General features: G+C 44.4%; 1 protein-coding gene across 7 annotated transcripts in view; it reads right to left on the bottom strand.

Moving 5' to 3' along the window:
- Positions 1 to 5,294: 5,294 nt before the first annotated feature.
- The window catches only part of PICALM (phosphatidylinositol binding clathrin assembly protein), a 74,024-nt gene continuing 56,167 nt past the window's right edge, over positions 5,295 to 23,151 (bottom strand). The window contains exons 14-20 of one of the 7 annotated variants that reach the window (XM_082303734.1): positions 22,623 to 22,754; positions 22,503 to 22,533; positions 21,582 to 21,681; positions 20,022 to 20,045; positions 17,346 to 17,405; positions 15,079 to 15,183; positions 5,297 to 6,849 (exon numbers count right to left, since the gene is read on the bottom strand). In XM_082303734.1, coding sequence (XP_082159860.1) covers positions 6,835 to 6,849; positions 15,079 to 15,183; positions 17,346 to 17,405; positions 20,022 to 20,045; positions 21,582 to 21,681; positions 22,503 to 22,533; positions 22,623 to 22,754 — 467 coding nt within the window. In that variant the 3' untranslated portion in view covers positions 5,297 to 6,834. The other 6 variants (XM_082303740.1, XM_082303736.1, XM_082303735.1 and 3 more) reach the window with 6 other exon arrangements.

Genomic DNA, 23,151 nt, shown 5'->3' with positions numbered 1-23,151 from the left:
TTTTTTTAGTTATTGAAATAACTAAAAATTAATTGAAAAAATAAAAAAAACCCCATCAGTTGTTTTTTTTTTTTTTAGAGTTGGCCAAATACTTTGTGTAACCCTGTATCTTTGGTTTGGGGCTGGTCTCTCTGCACATCTATCTTAGTGCATTGATGCAGTGGGGTTTTTCCGCTCTCGTCGCACATCCTGGCCACCCTGTCGGCAGTACACAACGCAGTTACTTCCCCACAGGCACAAGCAGGCTTCTGACCTACGCATTTCCTATTTGGAACCGTGTGAAAGCATTGAATAATCTGATTTAAACCCTCGACGGCTTAATCAGCTGTTTGGAATAAAGCTTTTTAAAAAACTTAAACATTTTAAACAACCTGTATCTATGCAGTGTCTCATCTTATCCTGTATTTCAGTGCAAATATTTTTCAAGCGAGCTCAGAGACTCCTGCCCAGCGGGCGTCTCCCTGAGCTGCAGGTGAGGTGAGCCGTTCTCTGGGCTCCACTGACTCCAGCTCCTCGGAAAGCGGGCTCACAAGCAGGCGTGCCAAGGTAGGAGCCTTCATCTCGGACTGAATCTCACTCATGCTGCCACGTAGTAAACGGTTAAATGAGTTTGGACGTGTCCCTGCCGTAACCCGACTGAGTTACCGCAAGACCGAGGTGACGCCTAGCGCTTGCGTGCTGAGAGAACGGGGACCCGGACTGGCGAGGTGGTCGTGCTTTCAGCACAGCAGACGCCTCCCCTTGGCTGCTCTGGCTGTCTTTGAGTGAAGCGCAAGCCCCATGAAATGGCTTACTTGAAAGAGAGATTAGTTCTGCTCAGTGATGAGTTTTGCTTCTCGTTTAGTCGCAGAATTAGAATATGGCTTATGCTGAACAGCTTTTCAGTTAAAGAAAGGCCTCTCCTTCTTATCACCGCTCCCCAAAGGGCATTTACCTTTCCTAGCGACGTAAACGCAGGGCCCATCTCTAGGCTTCCCTTTGCTTATGCCTATAGCGCGTACCAGCACGTGCCGGCCGTATGGCAGGACAACGTAAACTTGCACCTTGGAAAAAAGCAACTTTGCCTCTGGAAGTCAGTTTAGCCTTTTACCATAAATGCCTGCGTGGGTGAGAGGGAGTTAAAAAGAAATGGGAAAGATGCTAATTAGGGTAGGAGGCACAGGCAGCCTGCCCAAGCCAGGAGCAACAGCCTGTAGCAAAGCATATTTAGTGAAGTGGCCCAAATCCCCTTGGATTCTATAGGATTAGTATTAAGGTCAGCGTGAGGCGCTTAGATGGAGAAAGCTAGGTCTTGAGCAAATGAGGCATCTGGATTTGATAATTTTGTTACTGGCAAAATCTCCCAGAAATGAGCAACATGTTGTAAAACAGAGGGCTGAGCAGCCCGCTTTCTGGCAGCACGGCCAACGCTTCCAGCTCCTACTTAAACAACGGGAGTCAGGGTTCACTGCTCCGGCTGGGACAAACCGGACAGGAGTCACCCTTACATTCCCAGCATTATGGAATACCTTTCCTTCACTGTGTTCCTGTTGCGCACCACAACTCTAGGACACCAGCTGGGCTACAAGATGCAGAGAAGCGCCCGCGTGTCCCCACAACTACAACCCAAGCAAAGCCTCGGCTGAGCTGGAGTTACGTGTTTCGCTGGCACGCACCTCTCGGAAACCTGCGGTTTCAACAGGGAAGAAACCTCACAACTGTTCCCTGGAAGTTCGGCGTTAAAGAAGTATGAGCATCACCCAAGTGCGTGTGTGGTAATAAAGGCCATTTTAACAGAAGTCCGTGTGCTGGAACTGAGAAACATCGATCCATCAAATGCCTACAAAGCACAACGGAGCGGGGTGGGCTGCGCGGCTAGCCGGGAGCCACGCAAGTGAGGAAAGCAGCTGCTTACCTCAGCGCGCTGCTGGTCTGAGCCCTCTCTGAGCCGTTTCCCTGTCGAGTCCCGCAAGGGGATTGCATTGCTTTCCAGCCTGGCTGTGCACGGACGCGCTCGCCCCAGCCTGAGCTGCGGGGAACGTGGGTTACTTAACTGCTGCTCTGGCTTGCGAGAGGTTTGCAGCCTCCCGTGCCGCTGGGTTGTACAACAAGGTGATCTTTCCGCAGGTTCAGACCTGCGGGTTTTGGGAAACGAGGGTAGGAGACTTGTTCTGCAGCATGTGTTCTTGTTTGGCTGCTTTCTGAGAGAGAAGTTATTAAACGCTCTGCTCCTGGGGGCTAAAAGGAGTTTGCCAGAATAAGGTCAAGGCAGAAGGTAATGGACTGAAAAGTTACACTGTGGTGACAAGCAAGGAAGAGGGAATCTAATGGCATTAGCGTCTTAAGCCGCTGATGTTTTGCAGCTGGATGTTCCTCTGAAACAGACTTTCCCTTGGATTTCGAGCCCACTGTAGAGGGAAGGGTGTTTCTCTGGAATGCTGCTCTTCAGAGCTCGCGTTCTGCAGGCTGCCATGAGCGCTGCGTTGTTTTAGGACCTGAGGTGGTAACAACAGGCCAACAACTGTTCCCGTAGGTGACCCACAGAACATCTCCACTGGGCCACGGAAACTGGGATTTCACATGGTGCTGGATCTTTTCCTCACTTTTAGTGACTAAAGAGGCTAAAACGGTATCAAATAATGCTGGTCTAGAAAAACAATACTTGAGCAATTGCTGTAGCGGGCATGGGGAGGTTCAGCAGCTACCACTGCGAACAAAGCGGGGAAAATAAGCCTGGGACCTCGGCTCTCCTCGCAGACCGCAGCTGCCGGGCGGCCGGAGCAACACGCCGGCAGCCGGCACAGCTTCAGTACCGTTACTGGCTCGCACAACAGAACTTTTCAGGAAGTCGGCTGTTTGTTCCGAGGCTTTTTGATCTTTGCCTCAGGAAATTTCATCAGCAGAGAAGCAAGAAAAGAAGCAAGAAATGTGTTATTACTCAGCTCCTAGAGTGATTTGTCATCTCGGGCAAGCCATCGCCCGCAGGCGAGATGGATGTAGTAGTTACTCGGCCTTCAGCTACAGAAGGGTGCCAAGCGGGCGGCAGCAACCTCACACCTTCAGGAGAACCTGCTCAGGGATCGCTCCTCCTCGCTCATTCTCCCCATCTAGCCAGGACGCAGCGGACCGGTCAGCCAAGGCCCTTCATTCTCCGGTTTGAACACGGAAAACATCCGTAACTCAGTGGTTTTTCTCATTGGGCAAATTCAGCAGAAGACGTCAAGGCTGTTTCTGCTTTCTCCGCTGCAGCGTGGGCGAGCTGCAAAGCTCAGGTCAAAAGATTGCCAATAGGCCAAGGAGAAAGCTCTTATTTATTTCACATACGCTCCCATTAACATTGATTTTTCTTCTGCATTCAGCACATTCCTTCACAACCCCTCGCATTATCCTGTCAATCGTCCGCTCCCAGCAGCGCTTCCCATCTTCCCCAGTGCTTTTGGTACCTAATTCTCACTTTTCTGCCACAATCTTTATCTCAATTTTGTCATGGCCTTCCAGTTACAATTCATTTATGTGGCTACAGAATTCATACCGGGCTCTGAAAGCAGGCACTGGGGGTCTGATAAAGGACGCAGGGTTTCCCCCTGTCCCCCCCTCTTGCTGAAGGGCTCTCGGGCAGCGGGGGGGGCTGAGCCTCCCTCCCGGAGCCGGCTGAACGGACCACCGACGTCACGTAAAACCAGCCTTTAACCATTTCCCCAGGTACTGCCGGCGTCGGCAGCGGTTACACCGCGTGCAACAGCTCGGCTTGTGACTCTGACACAAAGAATTTACATTTGCCTTCAGATGAAGATTCTACATTTGGGCTTTTAGAAAACACAGGCAGTTACCAGCTCTTCAGGTTCTTGTTCTGGCAGGAGTAATTGTCTCAAGAGGTAAATCCAGTTGTTTTTGTTACATAAATCTCCGATTAAAAAAAAAAATTTCAATACTGTGACCATTCTGACACACTAGTTTCCTTCACAAAGCCCTAAAAGGAACCGCAGCCCCCTGACAGAGCCCTGCAGCCTCACCGCTCGCGAGGGGCAGGCAGCTTCCCTAGACAGAGTTTGCTCTTCCAGATTAAACACCCTTTGAACTCCGTTTTGAGGAGAACCAGGTTTTCACAACCCCCCATTATTGAAAACGGCCAGTAATTCAAAAGAAACATGTCCGTGAGCTACGCTTTTTAAATTAAGCTACAACTGAGCGTTATTCCAGCCCTACCGAAAGCAAACATACTCATTGGGAACAAAGCAAACGGGGAAGTAATCCGCAGGACAATTCTCAAGGCAGTTTGTCTCTGCAGAGGAAACCAAAAGCGAGGTTTATTTAACACGAAAGCTTAACCTGCACAGCAGCCGTGTCAGCGAGCGCAGCAGCCCTGCGTGAGCAGCGAAGGACAGCCGACGAAGAATTCCTCATCCCTGCCGCAGAGGGGGGTTTGTGTGTTTGGGGCTTTCTGGCACCTCCCCGCCTGGCAGCCTCAGGCCCGCAGCCGGGGTGCAAGGCATCAAAAAGAGCGAAGAAAGCAGATTTATCCCCCGTGGCCTCAAGCCAGAGGTTGAAGCCAGTGCACAGAGAGCATCACAGACCTAAAAAGATGACAAGGTTGGGGTCTGGTTTTATCATAACCCAGCCCACCGGGCTGAGGAGGAGGAGGAGGAGGAGGAAGGCCTACCTTCACCGTTCACACGAGCTCCGGGGCGTGTTTCAGAACAATCTGTACCCTGGCAGTGACCGATTTAGCTAACGGGACACAAACGTGCACCTTTTTCCCAGCTGGCCCCCGCTTCAGACAATTCACATTTTTGCCATAAAACCAAACCAGCAGTTGTTCGCCGGTGTCCAGCCCACGCCGAAAGCCTCAGCGCAGGAAGGTGAGGATTTAAGTAAACCGTATATGCAGCTCCCCAGACCTGGGCATGTGCATTCTATACTCCGGAACAGCTTCAGGCTTTTTTAATTCGTGCCTTTAGAAACAAATTTTAAATGTACTGCTCCGTACTGAGCGTTTTATGACGCGCAGCCTTCAGGCCAAGCCTCGGGTAGTTGAGAAGAGGGAACTTCCGTCGGTGTCACAGCTCCCGGTGATGAAAACGAGCGCTGCTGCAGACGGCGGCCTGAGCAAGGCCCTCAAAGCTCCGCCAGCGTCACCTGCCGCTGGAAGGGCAGGGGAGATACCTACAGAATTATTCTGGCATATTTATACTTCTTGCTCGGTTATAAACAGTACAAGTTTATTGCCATGGATATTTTGAAAAACCAGATCGTGAAATACCGTGTCAAGTAAGGAACCCAGCTCTTAATGAGGCAACTCGTTATAGCGGAACCGGGGCGGTGTTGGACAGATCCCGCCATGCACAGATCCATTGCCCTGCGCTTCCTGCAATACAATATGCACGTGTGAAATACATTTGGTATTTTATTAAGTAAACAAAGCAATTCTCAGTGCACATTTTAAGCAGCAAAAAGAAAAGAAGCACCTCAGACTTCCATACCGTAACAAAAGTTCTGTGGAAGCTGCATTTTATTTGAAAATCCACCCATTTTTGCTAACGTACATTTTAATATTTTAAACAAAAATAGAATCTGCAGAGACAATGCAGCAAGTATGCTTAATTCATGTACAGAATTGCTTTCCGATCGCTGACTACCCTTCCGAAGGCCCCACTCCACCCAAAAGTTATGGTGTATTTACACAAAGCACCGATCAACAGTGCTACTGGAATTCTCCGTTAACGAAATGCCCACTCGGCGTACGCAAGGAAGCTGCTTCCCCTGGCTGACTTTTAAAAGGTACGTGATCATAAACACGGCACTAGCCAAATGAAAAGGCTTTCCCCCCCAACACACATCACCAATATTTTTTTTTTTTTTTTTTTTTTTTTTTTTTTTACAGAAAAGAAGGAAAGTCTTCGAGTGAAAGCAATTCCTCACATTCATTTTGGAAAGGCCTTATAATGTCAAATGTAAAAATAATGACATGCCAAGCACAAAGCAATACAGTTCCTTCCCGACGCACTAATGCTGAATTAAAAATGTAGTGCTTCTTCTAGTCAGTTAACTGTTCCCTTGCAAAATCCTAGGCACAGAATTGACTATAAGGATTAATGCATTTTACAGCTCTTCCCTAATTCCCATATATACTGAGAATTCATTAGATTCAGACCTTTAAAATATTTAGTGCTCTGTATGTCAGCTGAAAAGCATTCTGAATCAGATTCATTCTTTGTGGATAAAAATCAGACATACTGTATACATCCATACTCATTTTCATAAGGAGGTTTTTTTGATACAATATTAATGTTAAATTGATAATCATAAATAAATACAAACAATAATACATAAGGAATGTCTACTGCAAACTGAATATATAATTTTTAAAAAAAGTTAATTTCCATTACTGCTGTGCCTACATTGGTGAGGACTGAAGAAAAGGTAACTGCGGAATTAGGAGTTAGGACCTGACCCTCCCCTGCCCAGAGTCCTGTTTCGAGTTACGGTAAAGGACACATCTCCATTCCCGACAGCGTCTCCAAACACCAATCGCAAATTCCAGAATAAAGGCTTCTCTTCGTATGTTACTGCTTACGGATATTATTAGAAGCTGAAAATATTGACGTGTTAGTCACCAGGACGAAAAAAAAAAAAAAATCGATCTTAGTCTTAATTCATGGCAATTCTTGGCTTTGTATCGTATATTGATGTTTTCTTATGGAGTTGTCCCAGGTTCCTTCATCGGTCTTCATCATTTCACTGCATCATTTAATGGAAGAGGAGAGTGTGAGCGACTGAAGTTCATTTTTTCCTGGAAGTGGGGGTTTACTGGTGAGCACATCTTGGAAACGTTCCTTTCTCTTCCGTCTAACGCAGTTACATAAACTGAATCTGGAAAGATTAAAAACCCTCATGTTAACATCCAACAGAAGGAGGACTTCACTATAAACCCGTGTTTGCTTCAAACCATTCCATTCTCCAAACGCCCAAGCTACCCCGAGGTCGGAAGTTTTGAACAGAAACAAAAATTTCACAAAATCAGGGCCAGAAAACAACCAAAAGATCCGGATGTTCTTCCAACTACGCCAGCCTTTGGAACATCTCTTTGCATTAAGCTGGATTGTCCAACAAGGAAAAAAACCTCCTTATCCAGGCAATATTGTCACCAGCGGCAGCGTAACACAGATCAACGTCGCTACGAGGAGAACTCAGGGTCACTTTTCACACTGAACCAGAGGGAGCGCACACAGAAAAGCGGATGCTGTGCGCGATAACGCCTGCTCGCTCTTTACACCATGTATTCTTCAATTTTTTCATCTTTTCACTCATTTTAGTATTTAATACCCACCTGCCCCCGACTGATAAAAACAAGAACAGAACTCCTCCAGTGCATGTCTGTACCAAAATTTAACCCTCGCACGCATGAAACCGCGTCTCTCCTGCGTGAGGCGAACTCCGTGGCCAAGCGATCCGGGGAAGCGCGCGAGCAGCAGGCAGCGTCTGCTGCTAACCGCCGACCCTAAACGTTTCCTGATGGTGAATGCCAGGCAGCGCCGGCGCCTTCGCCCCAGCTGCAGCAAACTACCCTGGCTGCTGGCCCTTGCAGTTCGGAAAGGAACTATCAAACTTTATTTCCAATAGACCGAAGCAAAATGACTCGATCGGGCCTTGAAACCGCTGCGGTTAAGTATACCCAGTTTCCAAGTCACTTCCACAATGCTTCCAACTCAACATGACTTGTTTTATTTTCTTCAGAAACAGGTCTAGTCACGTTAATAAAACTCGAATTAGAACTTTAATTTTGTTTTATATCACAAAAACCAGCATCTCCCCAGAATAACGGACAATACCTAAGTTGTTCTACAAGAAATCCTGGAGAGAGAGCTCTGCAAAGGGATCCTTTCCTGAGGCTCTGTGAGGACTCTGACTGGAAGGGCTGGATGCTGCAGACAGCTAGTAGGAAAGACGACAGAGAAAGGGAAAGAAAAAGAAAAAAAGGTCTCAGAATGACAGAATATGAAAGCTGAACGTGTAATGAAAGGACAAGGGGAGGTTAAGAGGCAAACTTGGCGGAAACCAATTATTAAAACAAGGCGTTTGGTCATATGGAAAACGGAAAGCCTCTTCAATGGTTGGTGTAATGCAGAAACAAGCTGGACATGACCCTCCAGAAAGGAAACTTCGACTGGCACTTGCCCAATAAGCAGATAACCTCGCACTTTCACAGCAGTTTTCTTCAAAAGAAGACACAAACCATTAAGCCTGACACTCCCGGGGCACAGGGTAGCGCTCTCCCCGCTTTCCTGGCAAAGCTACACGCTGGCAGGGAGAGAGGAGGCTGGGGTCTGGCCAGAGCGCGGCCGCTCCAGAAGAACCAGCTCTCAGCGTCTTTTCCTCCCACCATAGGATGTGTATAAAAAGAAGCTGGAGAGCAGACAAGGGATAATCGTTGGTTTGGGGCCTGGAAGGAGAAGAGGGGATATATTCTGGGGGCAGGGAAAAAAAAGAGATGCGAGTTTGTCAGCTGCTGCCATTTTAGGTGAGAACTGAAGACTGAGACCAATAGTCTGTACTATCTAGACTAACAACAATCACATCCTATAGCCATGTATTTAAAGCACCACACTACAAATTCAGCCATATAAAGCACAGAATTTACAAGTAGGTAATACTGGCGTTCAGCTGCTGCTGCTGGAAGGGACCAGTAAGCTGCAGGCTGTAATTGCAGGCGTACCTGCTATTTGTGGATTTATTTTTTTTTAAATGCCTTTTCCTCCTTTGTTAGTGCTGTCCCAGTTCTAACTGGTGCTTTATTCAATTCTGTTTGCCCTCCTCCCTCGTAGAGCTTGCATGTTTTTGCAGTTACAAATAAAACAGCTTCCTCCATTTCAGGTTCCATCACTTTAACAGTTTACTCATAACTGAGTCACTGATCGCCAGCGCATACTTGCACTTCATACCCATTGCAAAAAACATCGTATGAAGACCTATTTCCTTTGGAAATACTGAATGCCTGCCAGCCGAGGCATGACAGGGATCATGCTTATGGGAACTGCTTGCAGAAGTGCCCAGAGTGTAAATATTGCCATTGCAAATTTAAATTTTTCACCTTAAGGTCTATCTCAGAAACGCCGTGGGGCGGAGGAGTTCGTTCAGGGTCAGTGCTCCCTGTCTGGGTTGGAATCTTCACCTCCCTCCCGAAACCCCGCTCCCGCTGGGGCACTCGGATCCAGTCCCCATAAACAGATTATGGAAGAGTCATGAGACAGAATGGGAAGTGCTTGAGAAGCAGTTTCAGGATGTCAGAAGTTCCCCTTGGTTCTTCCCTTTGGAAAGCCGTAGCTCACGCACCCCACCACTCTCCAGGATTTGAGCCAGACTAATGATAAAGTCCGACAGAGTCCTAACTTCAGCAAGGCACGCCTGCTGCGACTTGAGTTCATGAGACATTCTTCCTCCTCACGGTCGAATGGCTCGAAGTCGCATGTTACAGGTCCTGTTAAATTGAGTTGGCAAATCTCCAATTGATAGCAAGTCCAAAATAACGTCCCAGTTTGAAAGCAGTGTGGAAGACTGGTAGGTTTAGAGCTCTGTCATTTCTGCAACATCAGCACGTAACCAGAAACGGAGGTGACATTTCAGGAAGCCCGTTCAGGTTAAATACTGGGAAAGAACTTGACAATGCTACTTCCCAGATGCCACAGCCAAATTCAGGCAAGACAGTATCTTACAGTAAATACATATTTTAACGAGATTCCTCTAATTATTAAAAAGGAAGCCTAAAAAAAACATGGCAAGTATAATTAGACAGTTTCCTACATTGCGTCTATCCAGAACATCACTTATAAATACACCTGGAAACCAGAACCTACCTCCGCAGTTTCTAAGGAGCAGCATTTAAAACAACAGCACCGGCCATCGGTTTCTCCAGCACTAACACGACTAGCGCTGTGGATTTCGTCTCCTTACTGCCCAGCGCCTGTGCGATCTGAAACGCAGCGTACTGCGCTGGGTCAGCCCCAAAGCTCCCTCTCACCTCCAACAGCAGTCGTCCCTTCTCGCTGCTTCCAACAGACACAAACTCCCCGGAGTCACGGTAACGCAGAACCGCCCATCCGTGAGTGAGTGTTGTGCTGATTCCCATCAGGAGTTAGATACTGGTTTCTCATTAAACAAGTCTGTCAAGCTGTTTTGGCACATTAATCCTAAAATACATGCTAAAAGGAGCACCTGCAAAGTCTACTTTCTGGGATAGAACCTGTCCTGAACTATATAGCCTGTTCTTCCAGTTAAAAAAAACAACCAACCAAAAAAAACCCAAATAACCCCAAACCCAAAGCGAACCAAAACAAAAACACAAAAGAAAACCAGCCCCAAAACCCAACTTACTCATTTGCACATTTACCTATTCTGCGTCATCACCAGGCGATCACTCCCACTGCTTTTTCTGCACAACTCAGCGACGTTAACAACTGCAGCGTCACAGTGCACACAGATGCTGCTGGCAGTGGGCAAAGTAATTTCTTTATTCTATTTGAAATCTTAACATTTTCACTACCCAGCTGCTTCCCCTCCTCAGGCTGTGTCCTTCTGGGGGCAATCAGAGCAGAATACGTAACGCTTAAAGGCGTGCCAGCGATTGTCAGTACTGTACCACTGTACCCTAGCCAACGGGATAACGTTCTTGGTGGCGGTGAACGTTCAAGCACGGCTGTCGGGCGCCGCGACACTCAGGTCTTACAAGGGGTGGTTTGTATTCTGTTACCTGTACATCATCCAGATCCGCCTTGTCCGAACTGCTCTGCGTTTGCTGTTGTGTCACATCTGCCATCACTCTGGCTACTCTTTAACCTTCCTTGGACCATCGATTCAGCCCGTCCCTTCCTCATACACACGCACCAGCTAAAATTTAATCACACGGCCCCGACCATTCTCACCGTTCTGGGTAGCACGATGTGATATTTTGCGGTGAGGAAAGCCGACTAGTTTATCATGATGAAAACTATGATTTTCTTTCTCCAGTGGGAAATACTGACGCTAATGCAAGGTAAGTGATTTCAAAGAAAAAAGTACACACCAGTTTCTTCTAAAGCTATGAATACCTTCTGCACCTAGGTTTTCAGAGAAGCAACTGTTGCAGTCTCATTCTCAATTGTTTCAAATTATTTTGCCCTTAAACCAAACTACCCTTGCTTTTGATAGCAACAATCAGAAATGAAGTTGCATGCATGTAAACACAACACTTGAAAAAGAGACAAAATAGGTATGTCTAGAGGTAAGAAGAGTATATTTATTACAGCAAATCCTTAAGAGCATCAAGTTAGGAACACTTGTTTAAATTATAAAGGAAGCGGACAACATTGGGATGCCTATTTTAGCACTCTGCAGACGAAGCAGGAGGAGTTCCCAACACACTACAACTTGCAATATAAGTTTTCGGCAACAACTTCGTATCTGTCATTGTGCTTTTAAGTCCCTTCAAGTTTCTTCACCGTAGACAGCAACCAAGATCTATCAGCAGACTAGAGGTAAGTGGTATAATCTGGTGCTTTAAACGTGAATATTAAAAACAATTTAATTTTTGGCAGTGATGACACCACGGACCAAACTCGTATTAGAATGATGGTGGAGCGATCCACGTGGGATGTAGGCAGTTTCAATCGTGAGCCTTTCAGACAACCATTATTCATTCTTTAATATTTGTTTACTTACCCCAGGAACACAGGGTTTTATTTCTTTATTTTCCTATTTCTATTTCTGGCACAAGAGGAGCATGAACTAAACCCAACCAGACAAATATGCTCTGGGAAGAACCTCAAGACTAAGCGTACAGTAAACGTAGTGTAGTATTGTCCTTCCCCTCCGCCGCTATACGTTAGCAAACGCCATCTCTGCTGTGTACGGGGAAGCAGCTCTCGCATGCAGCCTTTGTTTCATTTAAGCTGCTTTATTGATGTCAGACTTCTGGAAACTCAACGCCTGCAAGCAACAGAGGCTGAGTGTCTCAGGGAGAAACCCTCCTGGTCACACAGCAAATGCCGATTCAAAGGGTGTGTTTTCTACCAAATTAATTCTCCCAGGAGCCAAACACCTTGGCAGATAAGCACAATGCTACAGCTCCACACACCTCACTTGTGACTAATTCCTCTTTCTCCTGTTATGACAGCCAGCTGGGATTCAACCTAGACCAAGCCCTGCAATGGCAAACGAAGCAGAAGGGCTCACCTTGCTATTCAGAGCTACCGACCTGTTCCTAACTGAATTAGGCAGGTAGGCAGATTTTTTTTTTAAATGGACATTTCAAAATTGATGTTTTGGAAATTGCAGAAAAAACCTCTTATCCTTAAGGAACCTTTAACTTGTTCTCTATTTAAGAAGTGTCATAAACACATTTTTTTCCCCTTGAAATAGTATAAAACCCATATGAAAGATACCAAATCACTTAAGTGACAGCGAATGTGCAAAGCAGCTCTCAGAAGTCCAAGAGAAAGTCAATTGAAAACTGCATTTCTAGCTAAAGAAAACTAACAGCGTGCCTTTCAGATAAAGCCTTTAAAAAAAAAATTAAAAAAAAAAAATCTATTTTAGCAAAGACAAAGGACATGCTGCCCACTGGCAGCACACAACATGGCCTCTCCTGTTAAAGGATCAGATTCAGACATTGGGGAAAGGTTTGAGGCTCTTTTCCTTTCCAACCTACTGCAGAATTCTTTTCTCTTCACACTCTAGTCCCAAAAACACACTTAGAATCATAGAATCATTTAGGTTGGAAAAGACCTTCGAGATCATCGAGTCCAACCGTTAACCCAGCACTGCCAAGCCCACCACTAAACCATGTCCCTAAGCACCACGTCTACCCATCTTCTAAATACCTCCAGGGATGGGGACTCAGCCCCTTCCCTGGGCAGCCTGTGCCAGGGCCTGACAGCCCTTTTGGTGAAGAAGTTTTTCCTAATATCCAACCTAAACCTCCCCTGGTGCAGCTTGAGGCCGTTTCCTCTCGTCCTATCACTCGTTACTAGGGAGAAGAGACCGACCCCCACCTCGCTACAGCCTCCTTTCAGGCAGTTGTAGAGAGCAATAAGGTCTCCCCTCAGCCTCCTCTCCTCCAGGCTAAACAACCCCAGCTCCCTCAGCCGCTCCCCATAAGACTTGTGCTCTAGACCCTTCCCCAGCTTTGTTGCCCTTCTCTGGCCACGCTCCAGCACCTCGATGTCCTTCTTGCAGTGAGGGGCCCAACACTGAACACAGGACTCGAGGGGCGGCCTCACCAGTGCCCAGTACAGGGGCACTATCACCTCCCTGGTCCTGCTGGCCACACTATTCCTGATACAAGCCAGGATGCCATTGGCCCTCTTGGCCACCTGGGCACACTGCTGGCTCATGTTCAGGCGGCTGTCAACCAACACCCCCAGGTCCTTTCCCGCCAGGCAGCTCTCCAGCCACTCCTCCCCCAGCCTGTAGCGTTGCATGGGGTTGTTGTGACCCAAGTGCAGGACCCGGCACTGAGCCTTGTTGAACCTCACACAGTTGGCCCTGGCCCAACGATCCAGCCTGTCCAGGTCCCTCTGCAGGGCCTTCCTACCCTCCAGCAGATCGACACTTCCCCACCCAACTTGGTGTCATCTGCAAACTTACTGAGGGTGCCCTCGATCCCCTCATCCAGATCATTGATAAAGACATTAAACAGAACTGGCCCCGATACTGAGCCCTGGGGAACGCCACTCGTGACCAGCCACCAGACTTACACCAACATATACTTAAGTGAATTTATACATGCATGATTTTAAACAGTCACCTATAAAGACAGAGCTCTTCAGAGTAATATCAAAATACAGTCCCAATATACTACATTTTTCTAATAGAGTCATGATGCACAGTGTGAACTTTGACAAAGAAACATTTGACTAGTAAGTAACAACACACTGTTAATACTGGAGTTCCAATCTGCCAGCTCAATTTGGCTCTACCTCTAACTACAGTTCACAAACACAAAATCTTAATGATCTCAATATTTTCTGAAAATAGTATGAAGGTGTTCAAGGTTGTCCATCCCCTCTCCCACCTATTTTCTTTAATGTTTTTCCTACTGCAAAAAACTATCTTCAGATGGCTATTGGGTTAAAAAAGCAAGTTCAGATAGAAACTTCCCAGTGACTGAAGTTTTCAAAACAAACAATAAAAGGTGCGTATTTAACGGCAGTATTGATAGAGTCAGTTCTTCTCAATGTTCAGAGTAACCCTTCAGCGCACTCTTTTATTCCGGTACATTAGGTACTGAACCTATACACAACACACCACGAGAAGCAGAAAAGCAGGCAATTTCAGGAACGCTCCATTTAACGTAACACCTTCCTTAACAGGGAAAGGCCAGATAGATTTGTGTAGCTATTGAGTACCTTCACATTGCTGTAAATACTGTCTTCTGCAAAAACTTGGAGGAATACAAAGACCTTTAGAGAATACAACGGTTAAAACTAGATGAACTGAGACCGGTCAGTGCTAACTACCAGGCGTTGGGTTGAAATTTCACCAAGTTTGGTACCGTGTTCTTTTCTAACCCATCTACAACAGTCAGACTTAAAAGGCTACATACACCCTGCCTGGCCCCTGCAAAACGCTGTCATAAAAGCACGCAGCTTACACTTAAAAAAAAAAAAGTTTACAGCTACTGCCAGACTTGGTTACTTTATAATCAAATACTTTTAAGCGTAACAGGTCAAAGAACAGTGCTACATATACTTAGGAAAAAGCTGTAATGGCACAATCTCACAAAGCCACACTCAGAGGTGAAGCAGCAGAGAACGCAGACTTTGGGGAAGAAGCCCGTCTTCAGCAAACAGCACAGACATTAACTATTCTTATCCTTTCACTGAAGCGTTGAGGATAACCTCAGCCACATTCCCAGAAAAACAATGCCTTAAAATGCTGTCCTCTTTGCTTCCGTAAAACAATCTCGGCGCTGCCAGCCTGGATATAAGAAGCTAGGAAGCAATCCTTACACGAACTACTGGGCTTGCGCAATACATCTGTCCAACACAAGAAAATATTAAAATACTTTTCAAGAAACTGACCCAGCTGTAATTTGTTCCGAGCACCAATGAGTTTGAATATACACACCTGTGCTCCCGGTACAGGGCCAAAAGGGTTTGGTGGTCTCATGACTGGCTGACTGTATATTAAAGTTGGCTGTGTCATTACTGGTATGCCTCCCATCTGTGATGGCTAAAAAAATCCAGACAACATCAAGTCACACATAGCATTAATACACTGCAAGTATTTGAGAAGAAAAAGGAAAATGGTTAACTTTGGTCATATTTGATATACGCAATCATGTAAGATCTTTCTACAGCATTCTGCAAATAAAGGTTATTAGAAAGGAATGTTAGAGGCTTTCCAAGGAATACTCTCAGTAACGACCGAGACCGTTTAACCTCCCGCCGTAAAGATCTGAAACACTAAAATACTTGTTTAAGCACAAGCATTTGTGCTGGTCCTCTGGCTCCCAAAACTGAGGTCTGACAGCACGTCCCTGTCTGCCTTCGAAAGCACAGGAACGGTTTTACAGATATCAATGCAGAGCTGACAGAGTTCAAGAGAAATTGGAAACTGAGAACTATGTGTAAAATGAACATTAAGTCATTATGCAATCAAAGTCTAAAGTGTCACTGACACTCTGGCTGAGCCAAATTCAGAGTTTAACATATGCTAACGGGCTTAGAAGTCAGGTTTTATTTTACGTAGACGCCCATCTCTGGGCGCTGCTTTTGGCATCCCCTCAGGCTCGGGCTGATACCCAGCAGCAGTCCGACTGAAGCAATCCCCATCCCAAGCAGCTTTTCCTTGACTAATCCTGGTAGTACTCCTATCACGCAACCAGCTGTTTGGGCAATCACATGGTGAACTCATTCAAGAAGCTGACCCTGATGAAAACACCGTACAAAAAAGCTAGAAGTAACTGTTGGCACAATGAAGCAGCCAGGGAATGTTAAGGTACTAACGAAATTGCCTGTCCCAGTATGCCGTCACCAAGGAAAAGCCACTTAGAAATGGCCGTGCTCAGAACTACGGTACCTGCTACTGCTTTTAGGAAAAATTAAACGCAAGGGTTGTAAAATGGGTTGACATTTCAGAGATCCCCAGCGGTAAATGTCCTGACTAAAGTCTGAATGAGCCAGGACAGTTTTCAGGATGTGTTATAAAGCCTGCTGGTCTTTCTGCAATGGCCCATCCCACCCGCCTGCTCAGGGGTTCCACGCTTTTGAACAAGTAACAGCGACTCAGGATAACGGAGCCCTATCAATCCCAGTTTCCATTTCACACTGGCATTTAAACCCCGCAATGAAAGCTGCTTAATGAAACGTGCAGGATTACTTTCTATACGTTAAATATGTTACCTTCTCCAGCTGCCGTATCAAAAATAACAAAGGAAATGCTTCTAGTACCGTCAGTGCAAAGTTGTGTAGATAAAGTCTGAATCAGCACTAAAGGTAGTTTAACTACAACGACTTTGCACAGAACATACTAAGGAGTTCACGGATGGGCAATGGGGAACATGATACTCTCCCAAAAGACCCTCAAGAACACAGCTGGCCACTTTTGCAGTTCACTTACTGAGCATATACAAATTATAAAGCATTAATCTGATTTGATTATATGATGAGACAGTTTATTTTTAGTATACTAATCTGTGCGCCATTTAACAGAATAATTGTTCTAAGGAAGTTCTCTCCCCTTTTATTCACCCAGCGAAGCTGTGCTACATCAAAACCATACTAATAAAGAAGAGTTAAGGCATATCATTCAGAAATATTTTAAAATTTGAGGTAAGAACAAAAATTTGAACAACTTTTCAGAGTAAAAAGCAGCAAGGTCAGGTTTATGTCAAAAGCCTTCTGGTGTTGGTGTGTGACTAAGGTTCAATTCTCAACCGACACCACAACACCCGGCAGCGTCACAAACTCGCAGTTTTGCAGCATCGATCATTACAGATCCCTTTTGCTGAGGTTGGGAGCAAGTATTTAAGGAAGGTTTCACTTCACGAATAAAGCATTCCTGTTTTGAATATGGCTATACTCACATGGTACACTTATGTCTATGATACACTTATTTCTGCACCAATAAAGCCCACCAAGAATAGACACTGTATTAATTTTACGAAGTTTATGAAAAACTAAGTGCGGTAAGAAAGGGCAGACTTAATTTCAGACAAAAACCACTGAAGTAGTTCAGAAAACCCGGACTTCATGATTTGATGAAGAATGAACCAACAGGAGCTGAAATTCAGTCTTCAGTAAAATAGTGCAGAAAAACGACTGCTACCAAACTACAAGCAATCAAATGACAGACAGCACCTGGCTTCTCTGAGGTGCAGGGGTTGCACTTACCATCCCGTAGCCCATCATTCCCGTCGGCGTCGTGGCAGGGTATGCCATTACAGGTGGTGCCTGGCGTGAGAAACAGTGGTGAACTGAGAGGAGAAGAGATCAGCTGCGTACTGTAAGACATTGCTTTCTAAGGGTCAACTGCAGCAGCACTTGGCTTATTACGAATAGAGCAAAGAATAAATAGGATTTGCAGTCTTGTGTTGAGAGTGTTTCCAAATTATTTCAGATGGAATACAATACCTAGGCTAAAGTTTCTAGGCGATCTTGGCAAATCTATAATTATGTATTTGCTTTTAACCTGTTAGGATTCTGGCTGACTAAACTAAACTGCAAGCTAGCATTCTCCCAGCATCCCGTTTAAAGAACACAGTACGAGACACAGAGCGGTTTGAGAGAGAAAATTCAAGAAGCAGAAGCATTTTTTTTCATCCCATGAGGTATATACTTATTTCAAAAATCAGAAGTAACAGTACACAAGGAGTCTTAAGAGAGAATTTTAAAGACTGAAACACCAAATTACCATTGCTTCTGCTGACATTACAGGAATTCTCTTCTCTTCAGCCAGGATGTACACGCTATGGGGATTCTCCTACCATGCTTCAATGTCAACTCTACTCTAACATGAATATCCAACTTGCATTCCCTCTCACTCACCCACGTAGTACAGTGAATTTGAACAGGTTAAAAGTCCTCTTCGTACTTTGCAGATATGTTTATATTACCCTTAAACTAAGTTAACTTTTATGAAGTTACAGTAAGATTGCTGTCAACAGACAAAACCTGGGATGAAGCTACGTTTTGTAAACAAATTGGCAACATATATGTAAAAAAACAGCTGATAACTCTTAGAAAGAAAAATATGCTTGTGCTGGTCTTGGCTGGGACAGGGTTAATTTTCTTCACAGTAGCTGGTATGGGGCTATGGTTTTGGATTTGTGCTGGAAACAGTGTTGATAACACAGGGATGTTTTCGTTACTGCTGAGCAGTGCTTACACAGAGTCAAGGCCTTTTCTGCCTCTCACCCCACCCCACCAGCGAGGAGGCTGGGGGTGCACAAGGAGCTGGGAGGGGACACAGCTGGGACAGCTGACCCCGACTGTGCAAAGGGAGATCCCACACCATATGGCGTCATGCTCAGCATATAGAGCTGGGGGAAGAAGAAGGAAGGGGGGGACATTCCGAGTGATGGCGTTTGTCTTCCCAAGTGACCGTTACGTGTGATGGAGCCCTGCTTTCCTGGGGATGGCTGAGCACCTGCCTGCCGATGGGAAGTAGTGAATGAATTCCTTGCTTTGCTTTGCTTGTGTGCGTGGCTTTTGCTTTGCCTATTAAACTGTCTTTATCTCAACCCATGAGTTTTCTCACTTTTACCATTCTGATTCTCTCCCCCATCCCACTGGGCTGGCAGTATTAAAGAGAGTTCTTCATATCCTAACCATATTCTTTATTCTACAATTTCATTATCCACTTTCTAAATTAGTATTAACTCTTCCAAGGACAAAAGTTGGTTTGTTTTTTTTTTTTTTTCAGACTATAAATTGGTGCTTATAAATATTCAGATAACTTGCTGTCTATCCACTCCACCTCCTGTTAGTCTCTCCTTTAAGAAAAAACAGTCTAATTTTCGTGCTGTTGCTGTGGGGATTACTACTCATGACAAGACAAAGACCATATGCTTTTCTTGGTACACAGAGATTATTGAAACAGAAAAGAGGGAATGACAAAATATTAATAATACTGGATTAATTAAAGCAGATAAATTGTAACATCACAAATAGGATGTCAGCAAAGCTGCTTGTGAAATCAATTCTAAGGTATCAGCTGCCTTTTCATAGATAGTAGCCAGTGTCACTGGCATTGCAATTGCCATCAGAACAGATTTCCCCAATCAAGAATTATCCAGATTGTGTACTACCCATCTATGTCACACGGCTGGCAAAGCTATCCTGAAAATTACTTTTGTTTGTTTTGCTTGTGTATCCACACCTACACACGCACAAACATGCTGACTAAATTTATTTTTGAGTGCTCAAGTATGGACCTACCATCCTTTCATTACAGAGTTACCCTGCAATAAAACAGAATACAGGGAAAGACCAATATCACTGTTGACATAAAGAAAAAAATCCTTTGAAATGAAAGACTGCGTTGCTCAGACAGCAAGCACAGGTTATTGCTTGCCCTTTGTAAACTGTCAGCATGGATTTTCTTTTTTTTATATGAGCATTAATGACATATTGGTCTCTCCCCACTAAAAAAAAAAAAATTTAAAAAAAAAATCAAGATCTACCATAAACGTGGATAAAGTGCCAAGTATAACAGAAGCCCATGAGGTTTCATGCAGTTATTCAAACACAAACAATTTTATCTTCATTCAAAATTCACCAAGTGCATTGAAGGCAGCACAGACACACACCCCAGCTCTCTGGCAGCAAATGGTACAGTTTGAAGCAAGGAAAAATAATCTTGGTATTTCCCATGCCATCATTCGAGTCAAGAGCCTGCAGACCACCTATGAAGTTCGTGTATGCTAGGAAAAGCTCAATTTTTGGCACACCAAAGATTTTAAAATGAGAAATGTGTAAATAGCAAGAAGGTTATGAGATTCTGCAACAGCAGTGGTTAATATCAGCATGCCAGTCGATTGCAAAAAGGCTGTGGGTTGTTTCACTTACGTATTGTGGAAAATGCATGCCATTCTGTATTTCCCAGGGAGAACAATTACATAATGCAATAACACTGGATTAGAAGCAAATACTTACACAACAGAATATACACAGATAGCATTTTAGTTCACAAATACATTAAATGTTTACCCCAACACATTCTTGTAATTCAAGTCATTTACTGAGACAACACACACCTGTGATACTGTCATCGTTATTAGGTTTGTAATTGTTTTGCATAGTCCATTTATTTGGTATATGCCTTTTTTCCAAAGATGAGGAAGGCTTATTTTCAAAAGCATATTTATTTAGCAAGCAGCAGCAACTCCACAATAAATAGACCAGCAGAGGAAAACAAACTCTTTCCCCCCCAGATTATTTCTGTTTCAAGATTTTTACGTTAACAGAACAGTTTCACAGGAAGAGAAGTGTCTCAACAGTGTCTCTCAATAATAAAAGCTGTTAAATGTAATGACTTGTCACAAGAAGATGCATATACAAGACATGAGTTATTAAACAGATTCAAGCACACAAATAAACTCAAACCACCAGTCATTAAAGCAGGTGAGGAGTTACAGTTTCTTCAATACCCACACCCCCTCCGGTAAGGTCCACAAGCATTTCTCCCTACACCAATGTAGCGAGCTGATAAGGGACACCCAGCAGGGAAGAGGTGGTGGATCCAGGGAGACGAGCTCTCTTTTTCCAAATCCACAACGTTGCGTTATTACGCTATGGATTCAGCCTCCCCCAGTCAGTTACAGAGTCGCTGCCGTAAATCCTCAGGGGCGGCTTGTTACCTGTTCTGTCCATGTACAGTTCCCCAGGTCACTGGTGAAAGCGTGAGTAGGATTCACATGCAAAAATGTTCTCTTAGCATTGTGAAAACTACTCACAAATGCTTAACCTCTTTTTTTTTTTTTTGACATGTAATTAAGAGCCCTCGCTCTACACACTACCCCAAAATCCTTGCCAATGCTACCTGCTACAATAGACACCATGAAGCGGATCACCAAAACCGACATGCATTAAAAACGATTGCACGCATCGGGGCAGGAAAGCAGTAGTTACATACATTAAGAAAGCTATAGCCCACATCACTGCACAGACGCCTCTACAAGTATCAAGAGGATTCATCTCTCTGCCCGCTCTCGCCCCCAGAGCGGGCTGAGCCGTAGTGTATACCTACTTGACGGATCACTGCACCTGAAGAACATACTTCTCACACTTCTGCTTTTCTAGACTGCAAAGCGCCCCCCTCCACTGGAATTCACAGTTTTACGTCAGTTGAGTGAAACAGGAAGGCTGCTATCTTGCCGTGAGAGAGGCTGGTCAGACACTACTGACGTTTATGCTAACCCTGCACATGTCACATCATGAACTGTTTACCAGAACTGCACAGCTGAGATAAACAAATCCAAGCAGTACACATCTCAAACTGACCACCTCTTCAATTTTCTGCTACCCTTTTACAGCAACTATAGATCACTTTCAAATTTCTCTTTTATATATCAGCCTGCATAGCTAAGTTGCAGGGAACTCACTATTTTAAAATGAGTATTTGCTTACCAACGTCGGAGCATTCCACGCAGTTGTAGGTGCAATCTTGGGTTGCCAGTTGGAACCACCTGTTAGTTTCTTTTCACCTGGCTGAGTCCAGTTTACATCACTTCAAATAAAGTTTTTAAAGAATTGTTAGAAAACACTGGATTTTCGTACAAAACTCCCTCAGGTAAACACCATTTCCTCTTGGAAATGTGGCTTCTTTTGTTAGTCAAGAAACTCATTTAGCAAAGGAGCTGATGACGGTCTCCTGACAGCTTGTTTTGGCTAGGAAACATACGGTAAGATGTTCAATGTGAGCCACCTCAGCTTTAACTAATCTCAGTCAAGTTCCCCAGTACAGGTAAGGTAGCACAGCTGATTTTTCTTGGGTCAAGATAGTTGATAGGAGCCACTGCATCCTAGATTTCTGAATGATTTCAGAGTTGGCACAGATGGTCGTGATAAGCCTGGGATTTGCTAATCACATTCTCTACTTAGCAGATGTTCACTATTCTAGAATAGGCCTTGCTTCAAAATTCACTTGTCTAAAGGTCAACCACAAGTCACAGGCTGTAGTTTCACAATCTTTAATACAGCTCTGCACACCCTCAGATCACACAAAGCATTTATAAGGTGCACTAGGATTACCTACAACTACAAAGAAACATTTTGAAAAACTCATTTCCTAAATATATGCAAAGCCCCAAAGGACTCAGAGACAGGAGGACACCTTGCCTGCTGTTATCACTGTCACTACTACTCAGTCTACAGTCACCTTCCAACAGCTCTCAACAATTCCTTATAGCTTGTATGAGAAAAAGTACAATCCCAAATGTGCTCTGAAAGTTAACATTATGTTGTTACGCACAGGTTTGAACCTGTACTTTCATAAAAGTTTACTATCGAGAAAATAAAGATGCTCAACTTTTGATTAAGCATACTCACTTTTTAGTAGTTCCATTTCCAATGCCCAGATCTATCACAAAGTAGAAAGAGATATTATTGAAATTCTATTCATTTGGAAGAATTAAATAAGTATTTATATGTTAGTGGTTCAATACTTACTGCCTACAAGATTGGCTAAAGATGAATCCAGATCATCTGACACTAATTTGTTAGGTGGTACTTTGGCAACTGGAAGACTCTGGTTTTGAGAGGCCACTGTTGGTTTTAGAAGACCACCTAGTTCATCAAAGCCTTGGAATGATAAACATAAAATAAGTGATTTGAATCACAGGCTTCCCATGAATGTCGTGACATTCAATTAAATAGACAGCAAGTTCAACACAATGGCTAAAATACAAAATTTAACCTAATGATGCTACACTATACAAGAAGGATAAAGCTTATTATGCCTCTTGATTAAGGCGCTATTTACTACAGAAAGGAGATTTCACTTTATTAGTTTAACCTAGGTGACATCAATTTTACATGGAATAAACTCACAATGACCTCAAAGCAATTAAAATGTAAAACAAAATAAAGAATAAATATCTAAAGTATTTCAATCTTATAAATCGCATACGTATTTGCTTTTAGCGGATCACTGGTTTGCCCAAAAAGAATCACTGCAATGGCAAGAGTCTGATGTCAA

Source organism: Platalea leucorodia, assembly GCF_965183815.1.
Source record: "Platalea leucorodia genome assembly, chromosome: 2".
Taxonomy (NCBI): domain Eukaryota; kingdom Metazoa; phylum Chordata; class Aves; order Pelecaniformes; family Threskiornithidae; genus Platalea; species Platalea leucorodia.
The sequence above is the reverse complement of the archived record's forward strand: the minus strand, read 5'-3'. Positions and strand labels throughout refer to the sequence as shown.